The 19,658-nt window shown below is 44.1% G+C and overlaps 1 protein-coding gene across 5 annotated transcripts in view; it reads right to left on the bottom strand.

The window, feature by feature from the left end:
• Positions 1 to 2,788: 2,788 nt before the first annotated feature.
• Positions 2,789 to 19,658, bottom strand: part of cdc42bpb (CDC42 binding protein kinase beta (DMPK-like)) — a 26,660-nt gene continuing 9,790 nt past the window's right edge. The window contains exons 7-39 of one of the 5 annotated variants that reach the window (XM_074616500.1): positions 19,480 to 19,658; positions 18,272 to 18,520; positions 17,695 to 17,950; positions 17,425 to 17,532; positions 17,177 to 17,310; positions 16,712 to 16,954; positions 16,203 to 16,313; positions 15,739 to 15,983; positions 15,527 to 15,632; positions 14,691 to 14,815; positions 14,413 to 14,518; positions 13,525 to 13,587; positions 12,585 to 12,733; positions 12,392 to 12,489; positions 12,047 to 12,126; positions 10,419 to 10,493; positions 10,229 to 10,309; positions 10,022 to 10,127; positions 9,626 to 9,762; positions 9,404 to 9,543; positions 9,102 to 9,183; positions 8,800 to 9,016; positions 8,569 to 8,631; positions 7,572 to 7,813; positions 7,129 to 7,483; positions 6,096 to 6,193; positions 5,902 to 5,986; positions 5,645 to 5,762; positions 5,432 to 5,549; positions 5,023 to 5,256; positions 4,195 to 4,303; positions 3,828 to 3,889; positions 2,789 to 3,520 (exon numbers count right to left, since the gene is read on the bottom strand). The exon at positions 19,480 to 19,658 is cut by the window's right edge and continues 22 nt beyond it. In XM_074616500.1, the coding sequence (XP_074472601.1) occupies positions 3,398 to 3,520; positions 3,828 to 3,889; positions 4,195 to 4,303; positions 5,023 to 5,256; positions 5,432 to 5,549; positions 5,645 to 5,762; positions 5,902 to 5,986; positions 6,096 to 6,193; positions 7,129 to 7,483; positions 7,572 to 7,813; positions 8,569 to 8,631; positions 8,800 to 9,016; positions 9,102 to 9,183; positions 9,404 to 9,543; positions 9,626 to 9,762; positions 10,022 to 10,127; positions 10,229 to 10,309; positions 10,419 to 10,493; positions 12,047 to 12,126; positions 12,392 to 12,489; positions 12,585 to 12,733; positions 13,525 to 13,587; positions 14,413 to 14,518; positions 14,691 to 14,815; positions 15,527 to 15,632; positions 15,739 to 15,983; positions 16,203 to 16,313; positions 16,712 to 16,954; positions 17,177 to 17,310; positions 17,425 to 17,532; positions 17,695 to 17,950; positions 18,272 to 18,520; positions 19,480 to 19,658 (4,697 nt within the window). In that variant the 3' untranslated portion in view covers positions 2,789 to 3,397. Of the gene's footprint in view, positions 3,521 to 3,827; positions 3,890 to 4,194; positions 4,304 to 5,022; positions 5,257 to 5,431; positions 5,550 to 5,644; positions 5,763 to 5,901; positions 5,987 to 6,095; positions 6,194 to 6,814; positions 6,858 to 7,057; positions 7,484 to 7,571; positions 7,814 to 8,568; positions 8,632 to 8,799; positions 9,017 to 9,101; positions 9,184 to 9,403; positions 9,544 to 9,625; positions 9,763 to 10,021; positions 10,128 to 10,228; positions 10,310 to 10,418; positions 10,494 to 12,046; positions 12,127 to 12,391; positions 12,490 to 12,584; positions 12,734 to 13,524; positions 13,588 to 14,412; positions 14,519 to 14,690; positions 14,816 to 15,526; positions 15,633 to 15,738; positions 15,984 to 16,202; positions 16,314 to 16,711; positions 16,955 to 17,176; positions 17,311 to 17,424; positions 17,533 to 17,694; positions 17,951 to 18,271; positions 18,521 to 19,479 lie in introns of those variants that run through there. The other 4 variants (XM_074616502.1, XM_074616501.1, XM_074616503.1 and 1 more) reach the window with 4 other exon arrangements.

Here is a 19,658-nt window from a genome sequence, read left to right as displayed (position 1 = left end):
AACTTTTCATGAAAAAAAAGTAATGTCGAAACTTCATGAAAAAAATGTCATGAAAAAAAGTCATGAAAAAAAATTTCATGAAAAAATGTCATGTCGAAAAATTTCATGAAAAAAGTCATGTCGAAACTTTTCCTTAAAAAAGTCATGTCGAAACTTTTCCTTAAAAAAGTCATGTCGAAACTTCCTAAAAAAAGTCATGTCGAAAAATTTCATGAAAAAAGTCACGTCGAAACTTTTTCATAAAAAAGTCATATCGAAAAATGTCATGAAAAAAGTAATGTCGAAAAATTTCATGAAAAAAAGTAGCCGAAACTTTTCATGAAAAAAAGTAATGTAGAAAAATTTCACAAAAAAAGTAGTCGAAAAATTTCACAAAAAAGTAATGTTGAAAAATTTCACAAAAAAAGTAGTCGAAAAATTTCACAAAAAAAGTAATGTCGAAAAATTTCATGAAAAAAAGTAGTCGAAACTTTTCATGAAAAAAAGTCATGTTGAAAAATTTCATGAAAAAAAGTAGTCGAAACTTTTCATGAAAAAAAGTAATGTAGAAAAATTTCACAAAAAAAGTAGTGTCGAAAAATTTCACAAAAAAAGTAATGTCGAAAAATTTCATGAAAAAGTCATGTCGAAAAATTTCATGAAAAAAAGTCATGTCGAAAAATTTCACAAAAAAAGTCATAGTATGTCGAAACTTCATGAAAAAAAAGTCATGTCGAAACTTTTCATGAAAAAAGTCATGTCGAAACTTTTCATGAAAAAAAAGTAATGTCGAAACTTCATGAAAAAAATGTCATGAAAAAAAGTCATGAAAAAAAATTTCATGAAAAAATGTCATGTCGAAAAATTTCATGAAAAAAGTCATGTCGAAACTTTTCCTTAAAAAAGTCATGTCGAAACTTTTCCTTAAAAAAGTCATGTCGAAACTTCCTAAAAAAAGTCATGTCGAAAAATTTCATGAAAAAAGTCACGTCGAAACTTTTTCATAAAAAAGTCATATCGAAAAATGTCATGAAAAAAGTAATGTCGAAAAATTTCATGAAAAAAAAGTTGTCGAAACTTTTCATGAAAAAAAGGTCATAGTAAATAATGTCGAAAAATTTCACGTAAAAGTCATAGTATAGTATGCCGAAAGGCTTCATGAATTAAAAAGTCATAGTACAGTATGTTGAAAAATGTCATGAAAAAGTCATAGTATGTCGAAAAATTTCATGAAAAAAGTCATGTCAGAACTTCCTGAAAAAAAGTAATGTAGAAAAATTTCACAAAAAAAGTCATAGTATGTCAAAACTTTTCATGAAAAAAAAGTCATGTCGAAACTTTTCATGCAAAAAGTCATGTCGAAAAATGTCATGAAAAAATGTCATGTCGAAAAATTTCATGAAAAAGTCATGTCGAAACTTTTCCTGAAAAAAAAGTCATCGAAATATTTCATGAAAAAAAGTAATGTCGAAAAATGTCATGAAAAAAAGTAGTCGAAACTTTTTCATAAAAAAGTCAGTATGTCGAAAAATTTCATGAAAAAGTCATGTCGAAAAATGTCATGAAAAAATGTCATGTCGAAAAATTTCATGAAAAAGTCATGTCGAAACTTTTCCTGAAAAAAAAGTCATCGAAAAATTTCATGAAAAAAAGTAATGTCGAAAAATTTCATGAAAAAAGTCATAGTATGTCAAAACTTTTCATGAAAAAAAAGTCATGTCGAAACTTCATGAAAAAAAGTCATAGTATAATATATTGAAAAAGTCATAGAAAAAAAGTCATAGTATAGTGTCGAAAAATGTCATGAAAAAAGTCATGTCGAAACTTTTCATGCAAAAAGTCATGTCGAAAAATGTCATGAAAAAATGTCATGTCGAAAAATTTCATGAAAAAGTCATGTCGAAACTTTTCCTGAAAAAAAAGTCATCGAAATATTTCATGAAAAAAAGTAATGTCGAAAAATGTCATGAAAAAAAGTAGTCGAAACTTTTTCATAAAAAAGTCAGTATGTCGAAAAATTTCATGAAAAAGTCATGTCGAAAAATGTCATGAAAAAATGTCATGTCGAAAAATTTCATGAAAAAGTCATGTCGAAACTTTTCCTGAAAAAAAAGTCATCGAAAAATTTCATGAAAAAAAGTAATGTCGAAAAATTTCATGAAAAAAAGTAGTCGAAACTTTTTCATAAAAAAGTCAGTATGTCGAAAAATTTCATGAAAAAAAGTCATGTCGAAAAATTTCATGAAAAAAAAGTCATGTCGAAAAATTTCATGAAAAGAAGTCGTGTCGAAACTTTTCATGAAAAAAAGGTTCTAGTAAATAATGTCGAAAAATTTCACGAAAAAGTCATAGTATAGTATGCCGAAAGACTTCATGAATTAAAAAGTCATAGTACAGTATGTCGAAAAATTTCCTGAAAAAAGTCATCAGAACTTCCTGAAAAAAAAGTTTTATGAAAAAAAGTCGTGTCGAAAAATTTCACAAAAGTAATAGTATAGCATGTCGAAAAATTTCATGAAAAAAAAGTCCCTTTTGGAAAAATTTAAACATTTTTGGGCACCCTGGTCTTCTAAACCCCCAAAAGCACAACTAGACCACACTGTCAACCATAATACCAAATTTGAAGTTATTACGTTCAATAGTTTTCGAGTTCTACTCAGGAAACAAAATTATGACACGCGAACGGACGGAACTTTTTATACCCCGACTACATTGTTATAAAAAGTCACGGTATAGGATGCTGGAAAAAGTCATAAAAAAGTTGTAGTATAGTATGTTGAAAAAAGTGTTCCTACTTTGACACAGAAAGTGACTCTCCAGATTCTTTTATTGAGTTTCTGTTCGGCTGATAACATGTTTCATAATTACAAAGATTCTTTAACTGGTGATTCTGGAAGAAACGAAGCAGTAGTGTTCAGGTGTGCTCCCCCCCTCGCCTGACTCCACCTGACCTGCGAGGTCACAGGGCGAGGTCGGGGAGGGGGGCTGCAACAGGAAAGATCATCACTGACACAAAATCAAAGATTATTTTTCTCCTACAACAACAACGACGATGATGATGTGCAACTTTAACAAAACTTTAAAAATTAATTCATACAGTGTTTTTTTCATCAGAGTGAGACCTCTGCCACAGTTAGCTCAGCAGCTAACAGCCCGCTAAAGCTTAACAGGAAGTTATTTAATAAAGAAGAAGAGAAGGTGATTGGTCCCACAGAGCCAATCAGAGTAAAAGTCAAAGGTCAAACACAGCAGCCATCAGCAGGGGGCGGGGGTTAAAACCAGGGGGCGGGGCTTCCCAGCAGGTAAAATCCAACAAAAATAAAAGCAGCTCAGACTCACCCCGCCACAATAAAATCATCAAGTAAAATCTAAACTCTCAGTCTGCAGCCTGATTGGTTCAGGTATAGGGGGCGGGGCCTCAGGGATCCATCTCCAGGCCGTCCAAGGTGAGCTGGCTGCGGTGGGGGGAGTTGGGACTGGGGGGGCTGCTGGGGTTAGAGCTGTTGGAGGGGGTCGAGTGTTTGGTCGAGTCCGAGTCCGGCTGGAGGGAAGACACAGGTTCACGCTGTTGATATGTTCTGTAGTTCGGATGTTAAACTATAGACCCTTTTACAGCTGACGTCATCAGTATATGAGCGCATGTTGGCAACGGAAGTTAGCAAGCTTTAAACAGTGAATTAAAACGGTTACCAGCGTCTAAACATCTGGTTGCTGTGTGCAAACGTCCGTACGTCATCATAGTTTACAGACTGTATAAGGGTCTGTTGACTCTGTATGTTTCAGTCCTGTGTGTGTGTGTGTGTTTGTGTGTTTGTGTGTTTATTTGTGTGTGTATTTGTGTGCGTTACCTCTCGGTCCAGGTCGTGGTCCGGTTCAGAGATGCTGCGAGAGGAAGCTCCTCCCCCAAAATCTGAACCAATAAAAACATGGATTACAGATGACATCACATGTCAGTGAGATACTACACACTAAAGGCATTTACATAAAAACTGCTTTTACTTATAAAACTAAATATATAAAAAATATATATATATATAAAAAAACTGAAAAATAAAAGTATAAAAAATAAAAATAAAAATATCAAAACTAAAACTAAATATATAAAAACAACTAAACCTTTCTGCAAAACTGAAACTAAAAATATAAAAACTAAATATATATAAACTAAAACTAAATCTTTCTGAAAAAATGAAACTAATTAAAACGTGTGTGTACCTGAGGCTGTACGTGTGATTTGTGTCTTGCTCCTCTGTTGCCGGGAGATACTGGACAGTGGGCGGGGCTTATCTTTAATGGAGTCATCCTGAGAGGAAGACAACACGCTCTGCACACACACACACATACACACACAGACACACACAGACACACACACAGACACATAAATATAAACCACATTAAAACCTCCAGGTGGTGTGTGTTCAAGCGGAGTTAAAAGGACAGAAAGTGGAGTGAGTAGTTTATGAGGGTGGCGTGAAAGGACATGAAGTGGGGTTAAAGGGCAGAAAATGGAACGAAAAGGACATGAAGTGGAGTGAAAAGGACATGAAGTGGAGTGAAATGGACAGGAAGTAAAGTAAAAAGACAGAAAGTGGAGTGAAAAAGGACAGGAAGTGGAGTAAAAAGACAGGAAGTGGAGTGAAATGACAGGAAGTGGAGTGAAAAGACAGGAATAGGAGTGAAAGGACAGGAAGTGGAGTTAGAAGACAGTAAGTGGTGAGCAGCATGTGCAGTTAGATTTAGTTGTACTTATCATCTTTAAAGCTGCACTCAGACGAATCATGAAAGATAAATAGATAGATATGAATATGAATAACGATAGATATGAAACAAAGAATGAAAACAAACTGCGGAATAAAGATAAAGCAGACGTTCAGATATCTGAAGGTGTGAACACCGTGAAGTGTGAACGCTGCATCAACCTGACTAATGTTCAGAGCTTCACACAAACCGAGCCAACCACTACAGACCAGGCAGGAGACGAGTGTGGGAGTGTGGCGGAGAGAGGGGGAGCAGGGGTGAGGAGATAGAGAGAAGCTGGCCTACCCTTCCCAGAGAGGAGGTGGAGGGAGAGGAGGAGGAAGAGGAGGAGGAAGGCTGCAGGAGGCTCTGCTGGGAGGAGGAAGAGGAGGTGTCTTTCTGCAAGAAGGCGCCGGCCGACGCCGAAGTCATGTGATAGACGTGCTCAAAGTTGGAGGGGGGAGAGATGAGGGTGTGACGGGAGGAGGAGGAAGAGGGGGAGGGAGACGGGGAGGGGGAGAGGGAGATGACATCACCAACCTGAGGGGAGTGGGGGTGGGGGAGGTGAGGAAGGTGAGACAGGGGGAGGAGGAGGAGGAGAGAAGAGAGGAGGAGTCAGTGTGATGACCAGAGCTGTTGGAGGGGAGAGGAGGTGAGGGAGGAGAACATGCCGGCAGGAGGAAGAGGAGGAGGAGGTGCAGTGAGGAGGAGTTACCAGAGGGAGGTCCATAAGGACCTGCATGCCGTCTCCTGGTCCCATGTGAGCCACGTGGTTAAAGTTTGTGGGATTAGAAATCATCTTTGATCTGAGCTCTGGATCTCTCAGCATCTCCCTGAAAACACACACACACATTAATACACATTAATATTAATACACATTAATTGATATTAATACACATTAATTAGTACACATGAATAACGCAGTCACCTCCTCTGCTGAAGTCGCTCCTCCTCGGGAACCTTAAAGAGGAACTTCCTCTTACTGCGAGTTCGAACCATCAACTTCCTGCTCTGGTCCGACGTCTCCGGGATGGTGAGGTCGCCCTCTGAGGACAGACAGGTGGAGAGAGAGACAGGTAGAGAAGGACAGGTGGAGACAGACAGACAAGTGGAGACAGCTTAGCTTCAGGCTGGTTGAGGTCATGTAGATGTGTCCAGGTGTGTCCGGGTGTGTCTGGTCGTTACCTGACGAGGTGTTGCTGAAGTAAATCAGACGAGGAGGTTCTGAACTCAGCAGGTTTAACGTCCCTTCAACATTCAGAGGTCTGATCTGAGGACAGAGACGTGAGATGTGATTGGCTGCTTCTCAACTGTGGACTAGCCGTTTGCTGAGCTGTGATTGGCTGGTTCTCCAGCAGTGCTGAGCTGTGATTGGTTACCTTGCGGAGCGAGATGGTCTGAACCCACTCCATGGTGTGGATATCGAAGACGTCGAGGCCGTATTCACTGTAGACTGTCAGGTGGGACGAGTTCGAGCCTGGAGAGACAGACAGGTGCTGATCAATTACCTGTCAATACTGATTAATACCCGTTATATTTACACCTGTTACTTACCGGAGACACAAGAAACCAACCAGCTACACCTGTCTTAACTCACCTGACAACCAGCTACACCTGTCTAAACTCACCTGACAACCAGCTACATCTATCTAAACTCACCTGACAACCAGCTACATCTATCTAAACTCACCTGACAACCAGCTACATCTATCTAAACTCACCTGACAACCAGCTACATCTATCTAAACTCACCTGACAACCAGCTACATCTATCTAAACTCACCTGACAACCAGCTACATCTATCTAAACTCACCTGACAACCAGCTACATCTGTCTTAACTCACCTGACAACCAGCTACATCTGTCTAAACTCACCTGACAACCAGCTACATCTATCTAAACTCACCTGACAACCAGCTACATCTATCTAAACTCACCTGACAACCAGCTACATCTGTCTAAACTCACCTGACAACCAGCTACATCTGTCTTAACTCACCTGATAACCAGCTACATCTGTCTAAACTCACCTGACAACCAGCTACACCTGTCTCAACTCCCCTGACAACCAGCTACACCTGTCTAAACTCACCTGACAACCAGCTACACCTGTCTAAACTCACCTGACAACCAGCTACACCTGTCTAAACTCACCTGACAACCAGCTACATCTGTCTTAACTCACCTGACAACCAGCTACATCTGTCTAAACTCACCTGACAACCAGCTACATCTGTCTTAACTCACCTGACAACCAGCTACATCTGTCTAAACTCACCTGACAAACAGCTACACCTGTCTCAACTCCCCTGACAACCAGCTACACCTGTCTGAACTCACCTGTCTAAAATCCCCTGTATTAACGGTTTTAAATACATGACGTACTGTATGTACAGGTATTAATAACGTACTGCATGCGAGCGGCGTTGCGGGCCACATCAGCTCCTGGGTCCGGGACCGGCGGCCCTGTCCGTCCACATAGATGCCGAGCTGGTTGAAGCAGAGCAGCAGCTCGGTGGATCCCACCTCCAGGGCGTGCAGGGCGTCCAGAGCCAGCTGGGCCAGGAAGGCCAGCGACGGGTCGGCCGGGCTCACCAGGCTGATGGGGGACGACTCCCCCTGCAGAGCCAGCAGAGCGAAGCCTGAAGGATAACCCACACACAGCCGCTCCCTCACCATGCCCAACCACTGCACCCCTCCTGGGGCCTGCACCTCCCACAGCTTCTTATAGTAGGGCTTTACTCGAGTGATCTCGTAGCACAGAACCTGGAGGATCAGAACCAGAGCATTTAGAGCAGGAACAGAACCACAGTGAGGGAGCGCTGGGTTTTACTCTCTGGTTCTGTTTTCTGACCTGACGTTTGATGGCAGCCAGCAGGCAGGCGGGGCCTCCGGGTCGGAGCACCCCCGTAGTCAGAGCCTGGCAGCCTTTGGTGTCTGTCAGCTTGATGTCAAAGGCGGACTCGGCGCCCTCCAGCGCCCCCCAGTGGTGAAGGTGAACGTGGCGGTTCCGACCGCAGAGCAGCACGAACATCTTCTCCCTCGGGATCAAATCGATCTGATAAACCTTCTTACTGTCTGCTGCCCGCACGATCACTGGAGGGAGAGACAGAGGTTAGTTATCTATGGCAGCGATTCTCAAAGTGAGGTCCGTGGCACAACGCCAGGCGGTCTGTGAAAAGATTCATTCATTTAATTATCACATCTTATTTTAACGAAAGGCTTCATAGTTCAACGAAGAATATTTGAATGTTTAAATCTACAGTGTTAATCAGCCCAATGTACGTTTTTTACGCTACGTCGTGCTACGTCACAGTTGTTGCGTTACGGTTGTTACGTTATTATTTTAACACAAATCATGTTTTTTCTAACCTTTACCACTAGTTTTATTACCTAAACCTAACCAACCGTTTCACAACATTAACCATGTGGCGTTGTGCGTTTCTGCAAGCGTGATACGAGGCTGATATGAAACGTATTCATTAAACTCTTTTGGGATTCAGAATTGCGACATTCAACGTATCCAGTGGTTTGCAGAATCATAAAATGCCAAAATAAATGTCTGGTGACTGGGTTGGTATAATAGTTCATAGATTAGGTTCTAATATAACAAATCTGTACCTCTAGATTCTGCAAATATGTTTAATACATGTCTAATATTGTTTTAATACATTTCTCTTGTGTTGTTCTTTCACATAACTACGACTTTAGAAGTTTGAAAACGAGCTACATCAAATTATTCCGAGGGACATACATGAGTGGTTCCTCAGTATACTCTCTATCTTTAAGGGTCTTTGACTGAAAACAGATTGAGAACTTCTGCTATACTGAATATCAGCTGCCTGTCTCACCGTCTCTGGTGACCTCCACCACAAACAGTCCATCTTCGGTTCCCAGGGCGATCCTCTCCCGATCTGCAGAGAGAGGAAACGGGTTTGAGTTTAGAATAAATACATTTAAAACAATAAATATAATTGCCAATAAGAAATATAGGGTATGAAAGATTCATCAGAGAACTACAGCTGCAGAGAACTACATAGTCCTCGTCTCCGTACAGTCTGTCAGTAGAAGTTGTTACTGACCCAGCACAGCGGCAGACAGCGTGGTCTTGATGATGGGCAGCGAGGCGTCGTAGGCCTCGTGCAAGACGTGGACCTGTTGGTTCTTCAGCAGGTTCTTGGCCAGGATGCTCTGCAGACCCTCCAGGATCCTGACCCACTTCCTCTTCTCCACCTCGCTCTCCGCTAGCACCAGCAGAGACACCGAGGACAGCTGCGAGATCAGCTGTGACGACGTCACCTGATCGTGGCAAACATAACATTAAGGATCACATGGGAGGTCAGAGGTCAGACAGCGAGGGGTTAGAGGGGACGGGGTAACCTACCCTGAAGATGCAGGGGATGTCCTTCCTGGTGGCGTGGATCACATCTGACGCCAAGACAGAGCTGACGGAAAACTCCTCCTCTCTGTGACACACACAAAAATATCAGGGCTGGAATGATTCACCATTCATCTCCCGCATGGATACTATCACGATACTTAGGTGCCGATTTGATATGTGTTGTGATTTTTAAGTATTTCCCACCCCTAAATAATATAGTTCCCATTAGGATTGAAACAGAAAATGTATTCAAACTCACATAAAATAATCAAAAACCCTCGAGACTACAGAGTGCCGACAGTTACCTGAGGTCCAGCACCAGACTGGCCACCACCCCGGGCTGGGTGGACTTTCCCTCTGGGATGTCGTAGAGAAACAGTTTACAATCAGAGACCAAGGCGAACGCTCGCTGCCAGCCCTTCTTCACCCCGCTGGGCTTCGGGATCTGACAGGAAGACAGCGACACATTGAGCCTGCTGTAAAACTACTGCCTGCTGTCAGTACTGCCTCGTTACTTCGTCACTCACCCTGACGTAGCCCTTGTAGGCGGTGCCGATGCCTCTCTGGACGTCGATGCCCTGCGGCCTCTTGGCCTGCTCCGCAGGGATTGGACAGACTAGGGGGGCGTGGTCTTTACAGGAAACATGGCAGATGAAGGAGCACACTAAAGAAAGACAGACAAGAGTCAGGAAGCTTCTCTTTATATCAGGGACAAATAACAATGTTAGTAACATTATTCATGTCTTCTTCTTATATATATTATTATTTATTTCCTCTCCATTAAGCTACAACTGGCTCTATTTAGCTTTAGAGTCGGTAGTGGAGTGTACAGCAGCAGGAACATCTTACTGTCTGAACGTATGTTACTCTACGCTACCTGAGACTTCAACCTGGAGTCTAAACTGACGGAGTGTGTCGTGTACCTTCACAGGCGTATCCCTGTCTGAAGAGTCCCACCATCAGCGAGGTGCAGTGTGTGCACTGAGTTGGACTGGAGAACGTCTTGATGCTCAGCTGATGAGCTTTGGGCTGTGAACACATGACACGTAATTCATGTTTATGATGAAACTTTAACAAAGAAAAAGATTATTCCTACAGGTAACGTCCCACCTGGGGAAACAGTAGCGTACCTTTGGTGTGGTCATTGCTGAGCTCTGGTAGGTGGGGGAGGGGCTCACTGGGCTCGCTGGGACTGACGCTGCTTTAACTTCCTGTTGACACAAACAGGACTCGACTCAGGACAGGTAAAGGAACATATACAGTATATATAAAACACACTAACACACTGACATGCTTAGAGAATCAGAGTTTGTGACTGACCTCGTGTTCGGAGGCGGTGGAGGGTGAGGGGGACGTGGCCTCTGAGATCAGGGGGGAGGAGTCTATGTCCATGGTCTGCGTGTCAAAGAGAAGAAACGTTTGAAGGGACATTAACACATCTGAATGCTGTTGACACACTTTAATCAGTCAGTCAGTAGAGTGCATCATAGCTCAGAGACAGCACTAGTGAAATAAAGGACTTGTCTCTGTGCTTGTCTTGTTAGATCTTAGTGCTGAATTTGACACCATTGACCATCACATCCTAATACAGAGACTGGAACATGTAATTGGCATTAAAAGAACCTCACTAAGCTGGTTTAAGTCCTATTTATTTGTACATATTAACGATGAATCCTCTATGCACGCCAAAGTTAGTCACGGAGTTCCACAGTTCTATTCACCTTAGCGGTGGGCGATACATTGAATATAGTCGATGAACCGCAGCTTGTCCCACGCGTGGTGTATAAAATGACTATATCGCGAACATGGACTACAAATTGTCATGTAATGCCCGCTCTCCAAAGCAATCCCATATGACAAAGAAAGCGCAAAATGAAAAGAAATCACAGCCGCTGTAAACACCTACATCACAGCGCCGGTCAGCGTAGTTGAAAAGCCCGGATTCAAAAGACTCATTATGACACTTGATCCAAAATATGAACTGCCTGCTCGCAATTTTTTTGCAGAGAAAGCTCTACCGGAGTTCTACATTTTAGTGAGAGAAAAGTTGGCCAACCAGCTAACAGAGGTGACCCACTTCTCCACAACTACCGATCTGAACGTCCAGCTAACAGAACCAAAGCTGGCAGCCTGAATAAGTGGATAAGACTGCAGTGCTTTGGCCATACAGTAGGCTGCACCTCGCAATTGGTGAGTCTTCCTACACTAGTGGGAAAATAATAATTTGTATTATCAACAATGTTATAACAGCTTACTGGTAAACAATAAGTTACTTTACACTTATTACATGCCATTAAAAACTCTGTTTGTGTGTGTGTGTGTTATTTATTTATCAAAATATATAAAGCATGTATTACCAGAAAACTATTTGGTAAATGAATACTGCTTTGTTAAATTTAACTCGTGATTTCCCCCTTTTTGCATGAAACAGAAACCACTAATGAATATAAACAAGAAGGTTTTAATGCAGACATACAGTGTTCTGTAGGGACTACAAGAATCATCATATTGGTGTGATTGTATGCATCAAAAGGGTTAAATCGAGCATTTATGAAGTGCTTAGAGGATATTTGAATATATATATTGTGTATCGCGATATGGCCTAAAAATATTGTGATATTATTTTTAGGCCATATCGCCCAGCCCTAACTCACCTTATATAGTATATGCTATGTTATTAGAAAACACTCCATAAACTTTCATTGTTATGCAGATGATACCAAATTATATCTATCGATCAAGCCAGACGAAAACAACCAGTTAGCTAAACCTCAAGCCGACCTTAAGGACATAAAAACCTGCAACTTCCCGACGTTAAACTCAGACAAAACTGCAGTTATTGTACTTGAAACAAATTAATGAAAAGAGGCTGGAAGCGACTGAGCAGACAGACAGACAGACAGACAGACAGACAGACAGACAGACAGACAGACAGACAGGGGACTCACTCTGAAGGTGAGGTCAGGAGCCAGAGGAGACGTGTTGAAATATTCAAAGATGGAGTCCTGGAAGTCTGGAAGCTTCATACCTGCAGAGAGATGGGTCAGAGGTGAACACATGAATGAGTCCCTGCTGCTGGAGGTGAACACCAGCTTTCTAACTTTATAGATATTTCTACATCTTTCAGTGGTTTCCATCTTGTCTTTATTTAACTGGAGGACATAAGTCTACTGGGCTGTGTTCACCTGGTGAGAGAGCTAAATCTCCCTGTGCGGTTCTACCTGAGGGAACATGTACAGGTGGAACACCAGAGGTCCATGAACTGAACCCTGAGGGATGCCAGGTTCTCTCACCTTTGCCAGAGCGGGAACGATTGTCCTCCATCTCTTTCTTCAGACTCTCCACCTGCTCCCCCATCTCCAGACTCCTCTCCTCCGACTCCTTCAGCTTACTGCAGACAGACAGACAGAGAGACAGACAGGTGAGGAGACAGACAGGTGAGGAGCGAGAGAGAGAGAGACAGTTTATCTCTGTGTGACCTCTGACCTCTCCATGTTGATGTTGGCAGCTTTGACTCTGCGCAGCTCCTCCTGAACCAGCTGTTTGGCTCTGATCTCAGCGTCCAGAGCCGACTGGAGCTCCAGGCGAGCCGAATTGTCCAACTTCTGACTGCGACGCACCTTCCACAGGGGGTCCTACGGTGGAGGGGGGGGGACAGGTAGCGTTACTGATCAAGAACACCGGTACATAAACAGCTATTGAATCACCACTCTCCATCAGGCAGCAGGTAACCAAGGCAACAACACAGATCATCCAAGGTGCTTTCAGACAGTGAGTAGCTGTGCAACCATGGCAACCACAGAAACACACCTGAAGAACATTATTATTCTGATCATTCATTGTTAATTAATTAAAAGCTACATAAATTGCATCATATTGATATGACCACTTCCTGTATGATGAGGTCACAGGTGGACAGTCTCAGGTGTCTGAAAGCACCTGAAGTTTCCCCTGATTGGCAGTAACAAGATGGAGCAATCAGTGCAGCCCATGAACACAGCGTCATTTAACCAGGATATCTGACTCCGTGTGAAACTCCTGATGAATGATGTCACTGCTGGGTGATATGACATCATCGTATGACATCACCCCAAGACCCCCTTGAATTCCCTCAACGACCATTATGACCCAAGCTGCGGTGTAGGATGGGTGACGTTTACACCGAGGCAGCGTGTTATGGGTGGGCTCTAGAGCAACACTGCAGGGCTGTCGGCATGATGGCAGAAACACAAATGGTTTTGTTCTTTAGACCAGTGACGCTGGCTGGGGACAGCCCGAGCTCACAATGGTGCCATGGTGGATTAAAGCAGCTATTGTGGGCTTATTATGAGTGACAGACATGCGAGTCAATAGCCATGCAAGCTCCTTAGACCCCGCCCATAACGAGACATCCTGATTGGCTGAAAGCAGCGACTGACACACTCACCCTCCTGTCTCCACCAATAGGAGGCCAGGGCTTCCTAGGAGGTGTGGCCATTCCTGACTCAGGCTGAGATGGTAGATTAAAAGAAATATATCAACACAGACAGTGACTACTGACACAAGTACTACTGACACAAATACAGACAACACAGACAGGTACTACTGACACAAGTACTACTGACATAAGTACAGACAAAACAGACAGGTACTACTGACAGAAGTGCTACTCACACAAGTACAGACAACACAGACAGGTACTACGGACACAAGTACTACTGACACAAGTACAGACAACACAGACAAAACAGACAGGTACTACGGACACAAGTACTACTGACACAAGTACAGACAACACAGACAGGTACTACGGACACAAGTACTACTGACACAAGTACAGACAACACAGACAACACAGACAGGTACTACGGACACAAGTACAGACAGAAGTATGGACAACACCGACAGATACTACGGACACAAGTACAGACAACACAGACAGATACTACTGACACGAGTACTACTGACACAAGTGCTACTGACACAAGTACAGACAACACAGAGAGGTACTAATGACACAAGTACAGAAGAACAGACACCAGACTAAAGTACAAACAGAAGAACAAATAGAACTAATTTACTGTAACCACACTTGAACCTGAACAGGTGAAAAATAAAAACTGTAAACTCTCAAACCTCCCCAACACTTCCTCCTTCTGTTTCACAATAAAAGCCTCACTGTGGTTCAGGGGAAAAAACGTTTCATGTCCAACCAGGAAACAGGAGAAAGGTGAGCTGCTCCTTTTATTACTGGGTCCTGAACTGGTTCCATACTGGTTCCATACTGGTTCCATGTGTGTATATGTGTGTGTGTTATTATTAGTGTGTGTGTTACCAGAGGTCTTGTTCCTAGACTGGAGCTGCGCAGCGTTTCCAGTTCATCCGTCATCTTGGTGGCCAGAGCCTGAAGGTAGCCTCGAGCGTCCTTCTCATCGCTCACCCTGAACACACACACGCACACGTTAACAAAGTCGAATCGCAATACTAAAAAATTGCAATACATATCGAATCGGCACCCAAGTAATGCAATCGTATCGAATCAGGAGATAGGTGAATCGTCCCGGAGCTACACATTCATAACACAGAGCGCCCCCCCCTGCTGTACGGACTCACCACTGGATGATCTCTGCGATCTGAGCCTCCCAGTGAGCCACGCTCTCCTTCTTAGACGACAGATCCTGCAGGTCGTCCTCCAGCTGACGATTCTGATGTGTCAGTTTATCCACAAACGAACACAGCTGAGAAAGAAGTACGGTTACTAACTGAGCATGTGCAGTCACAGTAGTACAGATGTTTTGATGCTGCAACAACCAGGAAGATCACATGATACTGTATAATAACCATACTACAGTATTACTACAGTAATACCACAGTAATACTACAGTAATACTACAGTATTACCACAGTAATACTACAGTACTACTACAGTAATACCACAGTAATACTACAGTACTACTACAGTAGTACTACTACAGTAATACCACAGTAATACTACAGTAATACTACAGTATTACTACAGTAATACTACAGTACTACTACAGTAATACCACAGTAATACTACAGTAATACTACAGTACTACTACAGTAATACCACAGTAATACTACAGTACTACTACAGTAATACCACAGTAATACTACAGTAATACTACAGTAATACTACAGTAATACTACAGTACTACTACAGTAATACCACAGTAATACTACAGTACTACTACAGTAATACCACAGTATTACTACAGTAATACCACAGTAATACTACAGTAATACTACAGTAATACCACAGTAATACTACAGTATTACTACAGTAATACTACAGTACTACTACAGTAATACCACAGTAATACTACAGTAATACTACAGTAATACTACAGTAATACTACAGTAATACCACAGTAATACCACAGTAATACTACAGTAATACTACAGTACTGACGGCAGGGCTTCGTCACCTTGTCAGTTTCAGCCGTCAGTTTGCGGTTATCTTCCGTCAGCAGGTTTTTCTCTCGATCAGATTTCTCCTTCAGAGCTGAAACAGCTTCATCCATCTCTGTTTGTCTGCAGGGACAAAAAAAAAAACCTGGTTCAGGACTCACCTGTCCCTCTAGTTTGACCTGGTTCAGGACTGACTTGTCCCTCTTGTTTAACCTGGTACAGGACTCACCTGTCCCTCTTGTCCTTGTCCAGCTTGTCTCGGAGCTGCAGCAGCTCCTTGTTGGCGGCGAGCTGCGCCCCCTCTGACTCGTGCAGGTCTTTACGGAGGTTTTTGATCTCGGAGGAATGGGTGGAGTCTCTCCTCAGCAGCTCCTCCTCGTAGAACAGGACCTTCTTATCGAGCTCCGCCTTCAGACGCGACAGCTCCTGCTGAAACTCCGGCCCCCCGGCTGTCGCTCCACGACCCTGTTGAGACTGAGACCAGAACCAGAACCAGTCACTCTCCACCAACACTGCACTGTTGTTGTTTGCTATCGTCACGTAACAAACAACCTGCAGTCAGTTCTTCTTCGCTGCTCTAAAACAGTAGTTGCCAGTTGCAGTCATGATACATCCAGGGCGACAGCACAGTGAAGACTACTGTTTTGGAGCGGCGAAGAAGAAGAATTGATTTGTGTGTGTGTGACCTCTGACCTTCAGGCTCTGCAGCTCCCCCTCCAGCTGTTTGGAGTAAACCTCACTGTGCTCCCTCAGCTTCCTCTCCTTCGACGCCTCCGCCTTCGCATCGTCCAGCTGAGCCTCCAGCTGACAAACACATAGAATGCGTTTATTCTGAAGGTCTCCTCCCCCTCCTTCCTGTCCCGTCAGTGCAGTTTGAATCTTCTCTAAAACATCACAAACTGCTCCTTTACAGTTCTGATCAGACAGGAAGTGAATCTGACTGATGATAATAAGTCAGACTACTACGTGAGGGTTCAGTCTGTGTGATGGATGACTTCACAAAGTGAACACATTAAAAGCTGTTATAATGTCGTGCATCATCTCTGATGGTGTTTGTCGTCCTCTGGTGGTGAACAGGAGGAACTACAGCTCATGTTTCTGTCACACAGTGATGCTGTTCTTCTCCATCAACCTTATCAAAACCTTATTCTCTGGAGGCGTTACTGTACAAATGATTGCGGGCGTAACAAACGCTCTCTCACCTCCTTGCGGTTCTTCTCGGTCTTGCGGATCTCCTGTCTCATGGCGTCCATCTTCTGCAGGAGGGCGTCCATCTCCTCCTCTTTGTCCCGGAGCTGACGGGACAGACGCTGTTTGGAAGACCGGAGGTCGGCCATCCTCTCCGACAGGTCTGAGAACTCCTGCAGGGCCAACTTCCTCTGAGAGTGAGCCTCCTTCAGCTCCTTGGTCTGACTCCTCAGACGCTCCAGAGAGTCCGCCAGCTGCTGCTCACACAGGACGAGAACCAGGGGTGAACTGAGATCCTAATACACCTGAGACCTGATCCTAATACACCTGAGGATACTTAAACCTGATCCTAATAGACCTGAGGATACTTAAACCTGATCCTAATAGACCTGAGGATACTTGGAACTGATCCTAATAGACCTGAGGATACTGAGACCTGATCCTGGTAAACCAAAGGATGCTCTCAGTGGTGTAAATACCTTGTGGACTTCATCTTTCTCCTGTTTCAGGGTCTTCACCTGCTTCTCCAGGGTCTTCAGTTTGGAGGCGGAGCTCTCGTAGTCCTGTCTGAGTGACACTGCCTCCTCCAGCTGGTGCTCCAGCCTATCAGAGTCTACCAGAGCAGAGGGGTGGGGCTTACTCACATGATGGATGCTGACTGCACTGATAGTCCTAACATAACTTTTACTTCTACTACCATTACTTCTAGTACAATTACCACTCTGACCTGCCAGCTTCTTCTTCAGCCGTTCGATCTCTTCGTTCAGCTTCTTGATCTCTTTGTCTCGGGTCAGAGTTCCTCCTCGAGCCGGAGCCTGCAGGGCCTGGGTGGACTCTACAGATACAGAGGTCAGAGGTCAGGAGTACTACATCCAGTAAAGGTCAGAGGTCTGGAGTACTACATCCAGTAGAGGTCAGAGGTCAGGAGTAGAGGTCAGGAGTACTACATCCAGTAGAGGTCAGAGGTCTGAAGTACTACATCCAGTAGAGGTCTTACCCTGCAGTTTGCGGTTCAGCTCCTGTTTCTCCTGCTCCAGTCGGCGGATCCTCCTCTCGAACGCCTCCACCTCCTGTCCTCCTCCTCCTCCTCCTCCTCCGTCCACCTCCCCCTCCTCGTGGCGGAGGCGGAGGCCGAGCCCTGCCCGGCTGACTGAGCTGCAGTCGGCGAAGCAGCTGTCAGTGGTGTAGGTGAAGCCGACGAAGGGGAGGTGCTGACCAGTGAAACCAGTGTGAGACATTGGAGGGCTGATGTCCTGCAAGGAAAAACACTGTCAGACTGGACGACCTCTATATTCTTCAATGTATATGTGGAAAGGTCATGGGTCATTAACATGGACCGGACCTGAGAGACTAGAGGTAGGGTCTGAAAGACTAGGATCAGGACCGGAGAGACTAGGGTCAGTGTCTGAAAGACTAGGATCAGGACCGGAGAGACTAGGGTCAGTGTCTGAAAGACTAGGATCAGGACCGGAGAGACTAGGGTCAGTGTCTGAGAGACTACAGAAATTCTGATGGGTTAATGACGGGGACACTGGTACACCGTAACTGGTTTAATAGTTGGCGGTTGTCCTCACCGGGTTCTTGAGGACGTCGTCATCTACGTCAAAGTTGGAGGTGTCGGTGGGCGAGGACACGTCGGGGATGTAGGGGGCCTCGGCGGACCGGATGTTCTCCCAGTCGATCGCGCTGAAGAACGGGTGGCCCTTGAAGTCAGAGATCCCGTTCAGTCCGAGTCGACGTTCCCTCGAGCACAGCAGGCGCTGGATCAGGTCCTTGGCGTCCTCGGACACGTCGGCCACATGGGAGGGGAACTGGAAACGCTCCTGGAGACAAACAAGGAGGAGAAAGTGAAGAGGATGGAGAGAGGTAATGAGACAGAAATGGAGAGCAGGACACGGCGTCCGTCCACTGAGACAGGTTCAGATTTAGAAAAGAGGAAGTAGGACGAGAGTCTGGAGACAAACACATAACCTGGAAACAGCAGCAGAGGAGCTGAAACAAGTAACCGCTCTGGTTCAGTGTATAAATGATCATCTGGAGACGAGACGCTTCAGTTTTCACACATGAATTATCTGAATGTGACCAAAATCTGATTATATTTTTAATTTGTTCCATATAGACCCTTTTCTATGTCGACGTCATGATGACGTCACGGTGTTAGCTGGAGGCAAAACAAAGGAAAGACTGGAGGCTAACGCTAGCAGTGGGCTAATGTTACACATCTAAAATGTCATCTTGCTGTGATGTTGGGTGCCAGAATCCAGATATCACAGACATTTGAGGCTTTAGCGAGCTACAATATCGGCGAAACGTTTCAGAGATGGAGAGTAAATGTTGCTCATATCTAGCCGTCTGCTAACCGTAGCCGTGAGCCTTTGCCAGTTTGCAGAAGGCTAAACTATTAGCAACCCTTTCTCTCCATCTCTGAAACGTTTAGCCGATATTGTCCGACTCTCTTTTTGACTGACTTTACTGAAGGATAGTTAACTATAGGCATCCAAAGATTTATACGCCCTCAATTTATCTTTACAGCGCTGCCGTGAGTGACGGCACATATTGAGAGAAAATAGTATTTTCTTCAGCCATTGTTAAAAAGCAAGCCAACAGTACGTGCTAGCCAGCGGTAACTAACATGTTCAGAGAATTAATCTGCCTCCACTTAACGCTCCGCCCCCAAAACACCTCACCATGTTGACTAACAGGAAAGGGCTCTTTAAAGAAAACATTTTACTTAATTTAAATCATCTGAAGTGAATCCACAGACTGAACTGGTGTTTCTGACCTCGTGGTTCATGATCTTGCCGTAGGTTTCCACCAGTGACTCGGCGTAGAACGGCGTCTCTCCATAAAGCATTTCGTACATGCAGACTCCTAGAGACCACCAGTCACACTCCGGTCCATAGCGGCCCATCCCGTCCTCCATCGCCTGCAGGATCTCTGGGGAGATGTAGTCCGGGGTGC

Source organism: Sebastes fasciatus, chromosome 18 (genome assembly GCF_043250625.1).
Source record: "Sebastes fasciatus isolate fSebFas1 chromosome 18, fSebFas1.pri, whole genome shotgun sequence".
NCBI lineage: Eukaryota > Metazoa > Chordata > Actinopteri > Perciformes > Sebastidae > Sebastes > Sebastes fasciatus.
Note: the sequence above shows the minus strand (reverse complement) of the source record. Positions and strands in the feature narration are given on the sequence as shown.